This window comes from Aotus nancymaae, unplaced genomic scaffold (assembly GCF_030222135.1).
Source record: "Aotus nancymaae isolate 86718 unplaced genomic scaffold, 86718_ANA_hifiasm-v0.15.2.pri h1tg000007l, whole genome shotgun sequence".
NCBI lineage: Eukaryota > Metazoa > Chordata > Mammalia > Primates > Aotidae > Aotus > Aotus nancymaae.
The window spans coordinates 34,646,234-34,660,159 of record NW_026988418.1 but is presented as its reverse complement, the minus strand read 5'-3'; the positions used below and the strand labels follow the sequence as shown (position 1 = coordinate 34,660,159).

General features: G+C 35.2%; 1 protein-coding gene across 1 annotated transcript in view; it reads left to right on the top strand.

Annotated features, from left to right (window-relative positions):
* Nucleotides 1-13,926, top strand: part of NEGR1 (neuronal growth regulator 1) — a 936,395-nt gene that overhangs the window by 717,366 nt on the left and 205,103 nt on the right. The window contains exon 5 of the mRNA XM_012442497.2: nucleotides 3,002-3,122. Within this exon, the coding sequence (XP_012297920.2) occupies nucleotides 3,002-3,122 (121 nt within the window). The remainder of the gene's footprint in view (nucleotides 1-3,001; nucleotides 3,123-13,926) is intronic.

Below are 13,926 nucleotides of genomic sequence, written 5' to 3'. Positions count from 1 at the left end.
AATAATTGTCAAGAAGATGGAGTTTTATTTATAGATTTTTAAATATATTTCATTAGCTTTTATAGGTGACATGAAACTTTGCCTAACAAAATAATTTTAAAATTATGAAATGATTTCTTGTATTGTGGTTGTGAATATGTGTGTGTGTATATATAGATATATACACACACACATATGTATATAAACACATTCACACATATATACATAAATGTACATTATAAATGTCAAAATGTACATATATTTTTATACATATTATATACAATTGTGTGTGTTCTTGTGTATATGTATGTATCTATATTGTAACATTTCTCATGCAAACATTTTTGAGAAATACTGTTTCATTATTTTTTACCAACTTATTAGCAAGTACTATAATAAAAATATTTTCCTTGCAATTTTTTTCTAGAACTATATATAATAAGAATAAAAACACCACGGAGAAATAGAGGTGCAATAATTTCAAAAAGAAGTATCACCCTTAACAGAAAATGATGAGTTTAGTAGGGTTTTTTTTTAGATGAAAGGCAATGTTCCACTGTAAGAGTATTTATAGTTTTCATATATTGAAAACTACATATTCAATATTCACTGAATATTGAAAAACATTAAACTCTGTACTTTTTAATTGCTTTCCAAAGAAACCCCAAATATATCCAGAGTGCACACTTAGACCATATTTCTGAATGAACTAGTATTTGTATGTTCAAGAGTCTAGTTGTTGAATAATTTTCTATAGTGCTATTTGAAATATGAATTATAGTATGTTAAAAACCTGGTAGAAAAGGAAATATTTATGAAAAGACACATGCATACAACTCCTAATGTTTACCTTCAAAATTATTATCATTATTATTATTATTATTATTATGAGATGGAGTTTCACTCTTGTTGCCCAGGCTAGAATGCAATGGCGTGGTCTCAGCTCACTGCAACCTCTACCTTGCCGGGTTAAAGCAATTCTCCTGCTTCAGCCTCCCAAGTAGCTGGGATTATAGGTACCCACCACCACGCCTGGCTAATTTTTGTATTTTTAATAGAGACAAAGTTTCACCATGTTGGTCGGGCTGGTCTTGAACTCCTGACCTCAGGTGATCCACCCACCCAAAGTGCTAAAATTACAGATGTGAGCCACCACGCCCAGCCCCCTCCAAAATTCTTCTACTTACAGTCCTTTTCATCTCAGTCAATAACCTTCCAGCTACTCAAGCCAAGTTAAATTACCCTTGACTCCTCTTTTTTTCTCTATCTCACTTCAGTCTGTCTAGAAATCTTATCAGCTCCAACTTCACAGTAGACCCCAAACCCAATAACTTTCCACCACTTCCACTGCTACCCACCCTGGTGTGAGCCACCCACCTTCATTTGCTTTGCTTACTGGATTCCCTACTTTTTCCTGTGACTTTTATCCTAGCCTCACTATGGTATTTTCTCAACATAGCAGCCAGTCATCTTTTCAAAAAACTGATCAAATTTTGTGTCTACTCTGCAGGGCTTCGTTTGTCTTAGAATAAAAGTCAGTTCCTTGAAATGACCCAAGAGGTCCTACCCAATCTTCCGTCCTTTGTTTCTCTTTGTTCCTATTTCCTGCTCCTCTCCTTCTTTCGCTTTGTGTCGGCCACAACAATCCTGCTATTTCTTAAACAAACTAGGTTAGCTTCAGCCTCAGTGTCTTACTGCAGGCTGTTCCCTCTCTCTACAAGGCTCTGTCTCTAGATATCCACCTAGCTAAATTACTCATTCACATCTAGTCTTTGTGCAAATTTTACCATCTTAAAGAAGTCTACTAAGATTGCCCTATCTGAAATGCAATCCATTCCCTTCTCTGATTCTTCTTACCTTGCAACTATAAGGGGTTTTATTTTTCAACTCTATTATTAATACCTTCTACTATGTATTTGCTATATTTAAACTATGTATTTGCTATATTTACTGCTTATAGTCTATCTCCCCATTTGTTACTTCACCTAGAATATAAGCTTCATCATGTCAGGGCAATTAACTGCTTTGTGCCTTGAGAAATGCCTGGCACATGTTGACAGCTCAATAACTATGTGAAATTTTTTTTTTTAAAGTTACACTACAAAAAAGCTTTTTAAGCATCACCCTGTGCTAGGCACTGTGTATTGATCTTGGAATATACAAAGGTGAATCAGATATTTAACCCTGTCTTCAAGGAACTGAAAAGAAAGTTTGGCATACCCATAAATATAGTACATGATACAATACAATACATTTCTATCAATACATGACAGAAAGTCCATGGTATGAGAGATCCAGATACTCAGAGGAGGGAAAACTTTTTCCAGCTAGAGCAATAGTGAAGAACATGGAGACACTGACACCTAAAGTAGCTCTTGAATCTGTGGAAAGGGGGAGCAACAACATTAAGACAGAAGAAACTGCATTAAAAAAAATGACTAAATTACTAAAGCATAGGGAAGAGGCAGGGAAAAACACAGAATATTTCAAGAGACCAGACTTTGAGTTAACATGACTGACTTGAATGCCAAATTCTGCAACTAAGTAGCTGTGTGACCTTGACAATTCATTCAAAATTTCTGAACTTCCATTTGTAAAATTGAGATAATACCCTCAAGCTTAGAGTATTTTTGTGAGGAAATTGAGAACGTAAAGCACCTAGCCCAGTGACTGGCTCCCTGTGATCACTCAATAGATGAGAGCTATTACTGCAGAAGAGTTGGGATGGAGTACAGATGAAACGTTACCCTCACCAATGCCATTGTTCCAATAGGAAGCAAGGCCAAAACGTATTGCATTTACTCTGCACTCCCTGAAAACATTCATCTATTGTTCAACTTGAAAAATGAAGCTGAAAATGACTAGTCTTGTATTTGAAGCATAAAACACTGAAAATGTGATGCATTGGCCTATCAGGCATAAGATTGCTTTGAATGTAGAAGGAATAAAAATATATGTGTGTCATATTTCTGCTGAGGATTATTTTTACTTATCCACTAGTATTTGTTTGTTTCTTTTACAGTTGCTCCTACTATTCAGGAAATTAAATCTGGCACTGTGACCCCCGGACGCAGTGGCTTGATAAGATGCGAAGGTGCAGGTGTGCCGCCCCCGGCCTTTGAATGGTACAAAGGAGAGAAGAAGTAAGGACTTTGTGATTATTACTGTGTTCTGAGCACTTTGCGCTAATGTGTTTGTGTTTCAGATACTTACTTTAGGCAATTTCTTTAACTGGCTTGAATGATTCTCAGCAGCCTCCTCTCCAGCAAGCAAACTGAAGGGACCCATGTGGGAGGGATAAGTAGCTAATAGCATCCAGAAGAAATGTCCACTTTGGTTTGTATGATCTCAGAAATGCCTGCAAATCCCCCGTCACTGATGAGTTTCATTTCTTCCCCTCCCTTCTGGAACAGCACACCATTGCTCTTGCTGGCAACTCAGTTTATTTGGGAAGTAAACCAGCTCTTAAAGGACTTGAGCACAGCTTCCACAAGAGCACTTCAAAAGCAATAGGAGTTGCTGTCTTTGCCTGGCTTCCTTGATAAGCCTCAACCCTTTCAACTGCCTGATTCTCCCACAAGATAGTTTAACATTTTGTTTTATAGGACAATGTGTTTTAGATATTCTATCACCAAAGAGACTGTAGAGGAGATAAAATACCTGCCTAAAGGACTCACCAATGGGATTTTAGCACTGCTCTAAGTTCGACTCTGTATGATTACCCCTTTGAGAAGCCCCAAAAACTTTGGCAGGAGCTACTGAATAAGATAAGTCAGGAGTTGACAACTTCCTATTTACTTTCAACAAGTAGGCTCATTCAGACCTCTTCAACTGCTGTTATCAAGCCGTCAAAAAAGCACAGGACTCCTATGGGTTAACTGGAGGATATAATGCAGAGAAGAGGAAATTATCTATGCTGTATAGATTATGCTTCAAAACTAGGGAGGGATCTATTCAAGAAAATGCTAGGTTAAACCATATGAAATTGCCACTTTTGAAGTTAAAAAAGCCAAATGTTGGCAATTCTATACTGTGCAACATTTCTATTTTCATGCTGCTATAAAGAACTGCCCAAGACTGGGTAATTTATGAAAGAGAAAGATTTAATTGACTCACAGTTCCACATGGCTAGGGAGGCCACAGGAAGCTTACAATCATGATGGAAGAGGAAGCAAACACGTCTTTCTTTACTAGGCAGCAGTAGAAAGAAGTGCCGAGCAAAAGGGGGAAAAACCCTTTATAAACCCATCAGATTTTGTGAGAACTCACTCACTATCACGAGAACAGGATGGGAGAACTACCCCCATGATCTAATCACCTCCCATGGGTCTGTCCCTCAACACATGGGAATTACAATTAAGATTAAACTCAGGATGAGATTTTGGGTGGGAACACATCCAGATATTATTTACTTATGTCATGACTCATAACCAATTGCAGCTAAATATCTGAACAGAAAACTGGTGAAATTATATAAGGACTTAGATATTACCACAAAGGATAAGAATGTATGTGATACAAGCACGTATTTTTTTTCTGGATTTGGAATCAAAAGATTTGTGGAAGACTATATCCCTCCTTAAAATCAAACTTAATAATAAGGAAGACTATCCCCATAATAGTCTCATTTCTTCTGACTGGTTTTACCTAAAAATTTTTTGAGCTATTTTATATTCAACCTCTTCTATAATTTTTGTCATTCAGTTTTAAATTCTTGTTACTAATTTATATGTTTTACTAATTCTAAATCTGCCTCTTTGTAGCTTGGTGGAAGATTCCATATTTTTATGTACTGAGAATTAGATAAACTGGTCTGTGGTCACTCTCATTTCACTCTACAAGATTATGTATCTGCCAATATAACCTTTCTCAGATTTTGATAGCCCAGGTTGAGAAGTTTCAGTTTGTAATTATCTATATGGACAAATATCCAGAAAAGTGGTTTTCAATCCTTTTAAATTATGGAAGTCATAGTTCATGTACAATCTTATTTGGAAGCCCAAGAAGTATATTTATGAACACAGCACTTCTCTGTTAGATGCTGGGTAAATGGCACCTCAATTCTACCTGCTCACAACCCTCCTCTAAATTAGGACATCATTGCAGGAGTCCCCCAAATCGCTGGTTCTCTGCAAAACACTGTATAAATAACACTCACAGACTATTTTACATACCTTTTAAAGTCATTTTTAATTTGTGTGATTAATTTCTTAAAAGCTACCAATCAGAGCTCCTTTGTTAAAGGCCGTTTTGTTTCCAATGCTTTGTGAAGCAATGTCCTGGATTTTCTTTTCTGCTCTCTCTTTTTCTCTTTTCTAAATTCAGCAACCATTGTCAAAAAAAAAAAAAAAAAAAAAAGCTACAATAATCCTCAGCCCACTTTCTTGGCCTATAGTAAATATAGAAAAGGACCAATTGGTGCCCACAATCATAGCTTCAGTGATTTTTTTTTCCTGCTGTACAGATGGACTACAGCTTTTATTAGATTTTCAAAGGAGTTCAAAACCATTTGCTAAAAAGAAAAAGGTAGATTGATTCTCCCCAATCAATGTCCTCCCCAACACACACACACCTAGAAAAATGCAGCTGTGAAAATCAAATGCACTTGTGAAAGGCAAACATATTTTCAGTTCAGAGTGAAACATACCTTTATCATCTTTCGGGTTACATTTCAGGAAATATTCAAATTCTCAAATATCATGGTAATGAATAATTTCCTTTCAAAACTAAAATAAAGCAAAGTTTAGCATATGCAGAGAGTAGGAAAGAGAAGGATTCTGGTTGCTGAATGGGGGCACTCACTGTGTAGATTCACCATAAAGGTCCAGGCCATTCAATTATTTATCTCATCAAAATAAGAAGCTATCTATTTAGCCAACACCTGCTATTTGACAGGTAGTGTTCTAAGTTGCTAATATTTACCCATTTTACTCTTACAACAAACCTGTAAGGTAAATATTATTATTCTTAACTTTTGCCTGAGGAAACCAAAGCATAGAATGCTTTTAAATAATTTGCACAAGTTCATACAGTTAGTGGCAGAGCTGGGATTTAAACCCAGGAACTCTTACAAATCTTCATGCAGAGTCCAAGGGTTTAACCCCTATACTATGGCACCTAGTGTAGGTCAAGGCCTTTAAGAGTCTATCAAAACTAATTTGAAATGTCAATGTGAAATACCAAGGGTAAAAGCATTTCAGGTTGTTTATGGATTTGCAAAATAAGAAACTGCACATACACTCACTTATAATTTCTGAATTTAGTCAGTGACACAGAAAAATGGAGTCAAGAGGAACACAGCAGAAACAGATACAGCATGTTTCCGAGTTGTCTTCTTGACCTCTGAGGTCTTTAGGGACATGAAGCTGTCAGAGACCCTATCAGAGAGGAATAGAGTTTATATCTGCAAGATCTAGAGTTTTCTTTCCTGGAGATCTTTTATGATTTGGGGCTTACATAAATACTCAGAAATAACTTATACAATTGCTTTACTTGTATGTAAGGAATGTTTATAAATATTCATTTCCCTTAAATCAAGATCTTCAAAGCCAGCTCTTCATGGAGATAAACATAAACAAGTAAATGCAAACAAAAAACAGAGGCAGTGCCTGAACATCCATAGCCCTATCTCTGCCAGCAGTTCTTCAACATCCTGTAAAGTCCATTTCTGTCTGCTGAGAGCAATCAGTTTAAAACCCTTAAAAGAAAGACTCTAAAATTAAGCACAATTTAAAGAAAAGAAAGAATCATATGCTTACTGAGGAAAAAACACGTTCCAAGTTCTTTGAATTCTTTTATCTCATTTATTCCTCAGACCTCTGTGAGATAAGATTATCATCAGTTTACTGATGACAAAACTGAGACACAAGAGACTTAACCTGAAGAACACTCAGTTTTAAGTCACCATCAAGACATTTTAGATGTGATAACCTCTCAGCCCATGTTCTTTCCCTTGTATCTGATGCCATTATGAGTTATATATTGCTAAGTAACAAATTAATCAAAAACTTGGCAGCTAAAACCAATAAACATTTACTATCTCAAGCAACCTCTGTGGGTCAGGAATCCAGGAGCAGTTTGGCTGGATGATTATCACTCAGAGTCTCTCATAAGATTGCAGTCAAGATGTTAACTCGTGCTGATCATCTGAAGGCTTGACTGGGGCTGTGACTGGGACTGGAGAATCTGCTTCTGAGATGACTGACCCACATACCCAGCAAATAGTTCTAGTTATTGGCAGATGGACTCAGTTAATTGCCACATGGATGTCACCACAGGCAACGAGCTTCATTCAGTATTAGGGAGCCAGGAGAGAGTTAAATAGAAGCTGCCATATCTTTTATAACCTAGTTTCAGAAGTCATGTTCTGTCATATCTGTAATATGTTATTGGTCACATGGGGCAACCTTATTCAATGTGCTTACATGTCATCAAAAACATTTGGTTAATGGTACTTTGGATGCCCTGAAATTGTCAGTGTGACGGGGACAGCACAGGGACATGGATATCATCTGATGCCATCTTCAAAGATGGCTCCTACAGTGTCTCTCTCATGCATGATCTAAATATTTTTATATTAGAAATATTAGTAATTTGGCTTTTAGTTTATTCTACCACAAGACTGGCTAATGTTACATACTAGTTATTAAAATATTACCTCTTAGGATAAGATAGTCATTTTTTAACATAGTTTCTTTCAGCACATCTGTAATGAAGAGTATCAAAATGGGCTTAATTTTACTCTGTATTTATTTAAGTCTTGAGAAAATTAGAGTTACACAGAGAGCCAAGTATTTAAACTTTTTTCCTTAATAATATAGAATGTTGTTAAGAAGAAATATACTCTTTATATACATATGCAGTGAAAAGACAATTTCAGAACATCCAAAGTATCATTAAGCAAATGTTTCTGATGATATGAAATTCAATTAATCTTTTGTTTGAGAATAGTACATTCCTTTAGGATTAAGGCTAAAAACATAAATTGTAATACACTGGCATTTCAATAGGTATTGCAAAAATATGAATCTGTATTACTTTGTGAAGATGGTATTGTCATCTTCTTGTAGATAATCATTTTGTTATTTTGCTTGCACCATTGAATTCCCTCCTCTTTTTCTGGATTACCTCAAATCCAAGGCTGGGGTCTAGAAATACATGCTTTCTGATTTCTCATGACCATTTTAACTACTCCAGGCTTTTAGGCAACTGATAGGTTAGCTTGAGTCATTCTACAATGTACACATATATAAAAGCACCACATATACCCTATAAATATGTAAAATTATTATTTTTAATATTAAAAATAAAATATTAAATAAACACATAGGTTTTAAAAATTGTATTTTACTTACTTTGCCTGTTTTTAGGCAAAGGGCTAATTGTAGAAATGCTTTTTTGGAATTTTTTAGTTACAACAATATTTCTTTCCTGTTTCTCCACCGTAATTTAAGATAGGAATGAAAAAATTGCAAACGAGGTAAATATAAATTACTCCCATGAATGAAAAAGAAGTATATGATAAACTGTTAAAATTATCAATTGTGTATTAGATTAAAAGCTGTGTACCTAAAAAAATGGAATGTCTTGCATTTGGCAGTGTGGGGCCTATAAAATCTTGTCTTTTAAGCAACATGTTTCAAATTTAGCCTATTTACTTTTAAATCATTCTTTATAACACTGCTATAGAAAAAGAAATGTGATGATCATTATCATTTTGCCTTGGTGAGAAGGGTTAGTTATCTATGTGTATAAAATATGCATGCATAGACACATACAAAATGTATGCAGTTACCAGTGAATGGACAGCAAAATGCCTACAGTCAACCATGGAGAGTATGTCATGTTCACTTTACACAGAGGCATGGTGACCTTTTTCAGTCAGGTTAATATTAAATTTCACTTTATATAATGATTATTTTTCATTCCTGATTTTACAGTGATAACATGAACTTGAGAAATCATAATAAAGAGGAATGACCATTCCTCCCCTCTTTTCTGTTCTAAATATTTACTTCCTGATTGTCTAAGCAGGCTATAAATTTTATTTGAGTATTCACTTTGCTGTAGGACTGTGGAAGAGATGGTATCCCCCCTTCTTATATTTTTGAGGACACCAGTGAAATGAGTTAAAATTTTTTTGTATGTAGGAAAATTTTGATTCCCCTTTCTTTGCTGTTTTTATGCAATTTGTTTATGTCAAAATTATGAATATATTGCACTTGTATAACACATTATAATTTTCAAGTCTTTATTATATGTGGTAGCTTTGCAAAATGTTCACATTGTTTCACTTACGTAGAGTTAATTCTTAAGCATAGGGTGTTACGAGAGAGAAAGGAAGCAAGAAAAAGATAGATAACACATATAGTTAAATGGCATGACTTCCTACTCTACTGCTTCAAAAATACATACCATGGGAGATACGTACCTGGCTGCTCCTTCAATTGGTTTTCATTCCTGTATATTTCTAACAGTGTGAGCATCTCTCTATTTTTAATGAGGTTTTATGTTGAAAATGTGTGTTTAAAGTAACACGGCTCTGAAACAAAGCCAGCTACTTTATCTAGTGCTCACCCATCAACAGTGATGTAAAGCAGGGATCAGCAACATTTTTAAAAACATATTCCTATGAGTAAAATCTAAAATTTAGCAAAAGCTAACAAAATATGCATACTGATTTTTACTTAAGGTTATGTATTTTTGAACTGGTGTATTCATGCCTTAAATGACCTAAGACAGAGAACATTTTAAAAATGAGATAAAGGGACCTTCTGTGATTTTTTTTCTCACATTCCAACAAGTCATTTTATTTCTACTTGCTTTCCATTTCGGAAACTGTCTTAAAGTATGGTAGTTTGAAACAAGGAAGTTTAGGGAATTTTCAAGAGCAATTTTAAGGACATGCAACTCTACCTTATATGCTGACTTTGCAATCTTGTAACACATATTTTACAACTCACTACATATTGTCTTACTCATTCCTTGTATAATTCTAACCAGATTACATATGATAATAAAAACTGTATTTTTTGAAGGTGAAATGACTTAAAGGAAAATACAGACCTAATTTCCAGACTCTTATGTCAGGATATCTCTCTTCTAGATTTTACATTACAACTTTGATTATTCAGAAGGGACTAGAAGTACAGTCTGTTTCTCTTTTGCTTTCATGTTATCATTCACAAGGTGATTCTTATCAAAGTAGGCAGTTATATGTTTTAATTTAGAAGAGTACTAGAAATAACTTCATTATCATTTCAGGTTAAAAGTGATCTTCTCTTCTAACTTGAGATTTTACTTCTTCATTCATCTGTGAGATAATTTGAAAAGGAAATAAAAACTCCTGAATTGAAGAAACTTGCACTTCTAGTGTTATCTCATTATTCTATTACACTATGTCATGTTATTTTTTTATTATCATTTCATTTGATGATGTTTATTTTAATAACAATGTGCTATCAGTACAACTGTCATCACCTTTGTGATGACTTTAACATTCAAGGCCAGAGTTGTAAAAAATATATGAAATAACTGAAAGCATTCCAACTACTGGGAACTGAAGAGCATATGCCCATGTGAGACACCAATACATATTATTACATTGAAAACTTTGGGTCAGTCAAACAAAAATGAAACGGGGCCAACTCCAGTTTGCATCCTGTGCAAAATGTAGAATTACATTTTGATTTTTATGACAAATTCTACAATTAGAGTGTAGAATTTGTCATAAAAATCAACAAAATGAAATAAATACTAAGAAAATTTTCAGGGAACCCGAAGTGAAGTCCTGTGAAAGTACACAGTAAGAGCCCATTCAACTCAAATCTGAGGGTTATAGAATACTTCTTCAGGGAAAATGTTGCTTTTTTGCTGGATGCCAAGGGATGAACAGCACTTCCAAACATTGCAAGAAGTTAAGAATAATCATGGGCAAGAGAAGAACATGGTCAATGTCATGTAAGCATTACACAGAAGGTTTTTAAGTGTCATGGTGTGCAGGATATGAAATCACGTATAACAGGAGTTAGGGCTAGAAAGTCACCTTAGGGCGGGACTTGGAGGGTCTTAAATAATACAAGGCATTTGGACTGGATTTCAGAGGTATTGGGAAGTTATTGAGGGGATTTTCAAGAGTAGTAAAACAATCTAGTCTCCTTTTTGTGTATAGCAGTAGCTTAGCTAAATTAATTTATTAATTTTAGATTCACCAGGTACATGTGCAGGGCTGTTATATAGGTATATTGCATAATGGTGAGGTTTGGATTTCTAGGGTACCCAACAGCAAATAGTGAACATTGTATTCAGTAAGTAATTTTTCAATCCTTACTCCTCTCCCACCCTCCCCACTTTTGGAATCTTGGTGTCTATTGTTTCCATTTTTATGTCCATGTGTACCCATGTCTTAGCTCCCACTTATAAGTGAGAACATGCAATATTTGATTTTCTATTTCTGAGCTATTTCACTTAGCATATTGGCCTCTGACTCCATTCTTGTCACTGCAAAGTACATGATTTTCTTTTATATGGTTGCATAGTATTTCATTGAACATATGTGCCACACTTTCTTTATCCAATCAACCATTGATGGATGCTTAGGTTGATTGCATGACTTTGCTATTGTGAATACTGCTGTGATAAACATACAAGTGCAAGTGACTTTTTTAATATAATGATTTGTTTACCTTTGGTAGTGGAATTGCTGGGCCAAATAGTAGCTCTGTTTTTAGTTATTTGAGACATCTCCATAGTGTTTTCCATGGAAGTTGAACTAATTTACTTTTCTACCCACCATGTACAAGCATACCCTCTTCTCGACATCCACACCAACATCTGTTGTTTTTGATATTTTAATAATAGCCATTCTGACTGGTGTGAGATGGTATCTCATTGTGGTTTTAATTTGCATTTATCTGATGATTAGTGAAGCTGAGCATTTTGTGTATGCTTGTTGGCAGCTTGTATGTCTCACAAAATATTTCTTAGAGTAGCTGGGAGAAATAGATGGGAAAGTTAAAATATGGCTTAGAGTATTGGATATGCAGTTAAAAAGCAAGAAAGATGAAAGGTAGTATTTGCATATTTCAGTGACTAATTGGATACAAGCATAGGACAATTTGAATATAATTCTGTGTTTTCCATCTAGACAACAAGGTAAAGAGTGAACCCACTGGTTGAGGCTGGAACACAGGGAAAAAAGTTTGGGAGGGACCACAATTTTTAAAATTCATAATGATCTTTCTAAAATAAATATTTGATCTTACACTTTATGTATGAAGCCTGTCGGTGTTTCTTCACTGTCCCTGGAGTAAAGTCCTAACAACAGAGGGTGGTATCTAGGTTTCTTCACGTTCTGTCCCCTGTATTCCTCTCTGGCTATGAATCTTACGATTCTACCCTCTCACAACAGGAGCTGTAGCCATCCTGAAATATTTCCATTCTCAGACTGTGGTATGAGCTCTCTCTTTCAGTCCTCTTCACATGTTGGCCCCTTTGTTTGTAAGCCCCTTCCACACACATACCCATTCCTGGCTGCCTTTGGCTGTCAGCCTTCCCCTACCTAGTCCTTTAGTCTCCATGGGGATGTCACCTTCTCCAGGAAAGCTGCTACAACCAGCTTTTTCCTACCTGGGGAGGGAGCTCTTCAAATGTACTCTTATGGGCTCACATCTAACAAAGCACCTATTAAACTCAACTCAACTTATTTTACATTTTCATCTCTCCTGCTACACTCTAATCTACTTGGGAATGAGGATTCTGCTTTGTTCACTATCATGTCCTCACACTTGCCATGATATTTGGCATGAATGATACACTCTGTTGGAAGACTGCATTATAGCCTTTTGCTAATCATAAAGTAGAACCATTCTTATTTTAACACTCTTTCAAATTGATGGGAGATTATTAGTACAAATGAATCTTGTCACCTTAGACTGCAGGACATTGTAAACCAAATATATGATTAGAGAATGGAAGCTGATTTCTGTTGCTCAATTCTGGCTTCTCAGGACTTTTTCTTTGTAAATATAGTTTTTGAGAAATGGTTGTGTTGTTATATTATGGGGTAATATTTTACATAATATCATGGGCATATTGATATTAGAAAAATAGTTCAAGTGGTGGGGAGAAATCCAGTCATAAGCCAGGTTGTCAGAGTTACAGGAACTCACAGCAGTCAGGGAGCCTTGACACCTGTACTGTAGCCATTGTTTATTTAATGTAAGGTTAAAAGGAAATATCCTCCACATGCGAATCAAACTGTCACAAGCAAAGCAGCCCAAAGGTCTCTAATCTAAAACTATTAATTTCATTAAATTTGATAAAGTAAATAAGACATACATTTTAAATAGCTTAATAAAGTCTAGATTCATTAAAGTGTCCTAATACATTATAATAACATTAATTTATTCAAATGCACAACTAAAGATAGATACCCCTTGGGGCTAAAACAGTGATGTGTGATATTCTTCAGCCTGTTCCTAGGAATACATGATATCATATTGTTTTCAAGCCTTAAGTATCAAGCAGCACAATAAATCAGTAGGTTGCCATAGCAGCATGTTCACATAAATTTTCATTTCTCTCTGGTATCTAGCAGTTCTTGCTCCTCCTCCTCCCTTTCACTTTCTTTTTTGTTAAATCTGTGAAAAGCTTAGATGATATTGATGATGCACATGTAGTTGATACTGAGTTTGGCACATCTTGAAATCATGATGCCATGATCTTTTCAGTCACTTTCTGAGATCTTTTCTTTAAAAATAATTTCCTGAATGCTCAATATTTAATATCTTTCTGCCAACTGAGAGGAAATGTATCTGTTCTAAGAAACAGACTCTATCACTGAACAATAACACCTATAATAATCCAGTGCCTACTGCATTTGGCATATATGTGCATAAATATTACACATTAAATATTTTTAAAAACATTTTAACATTAACACTTTGT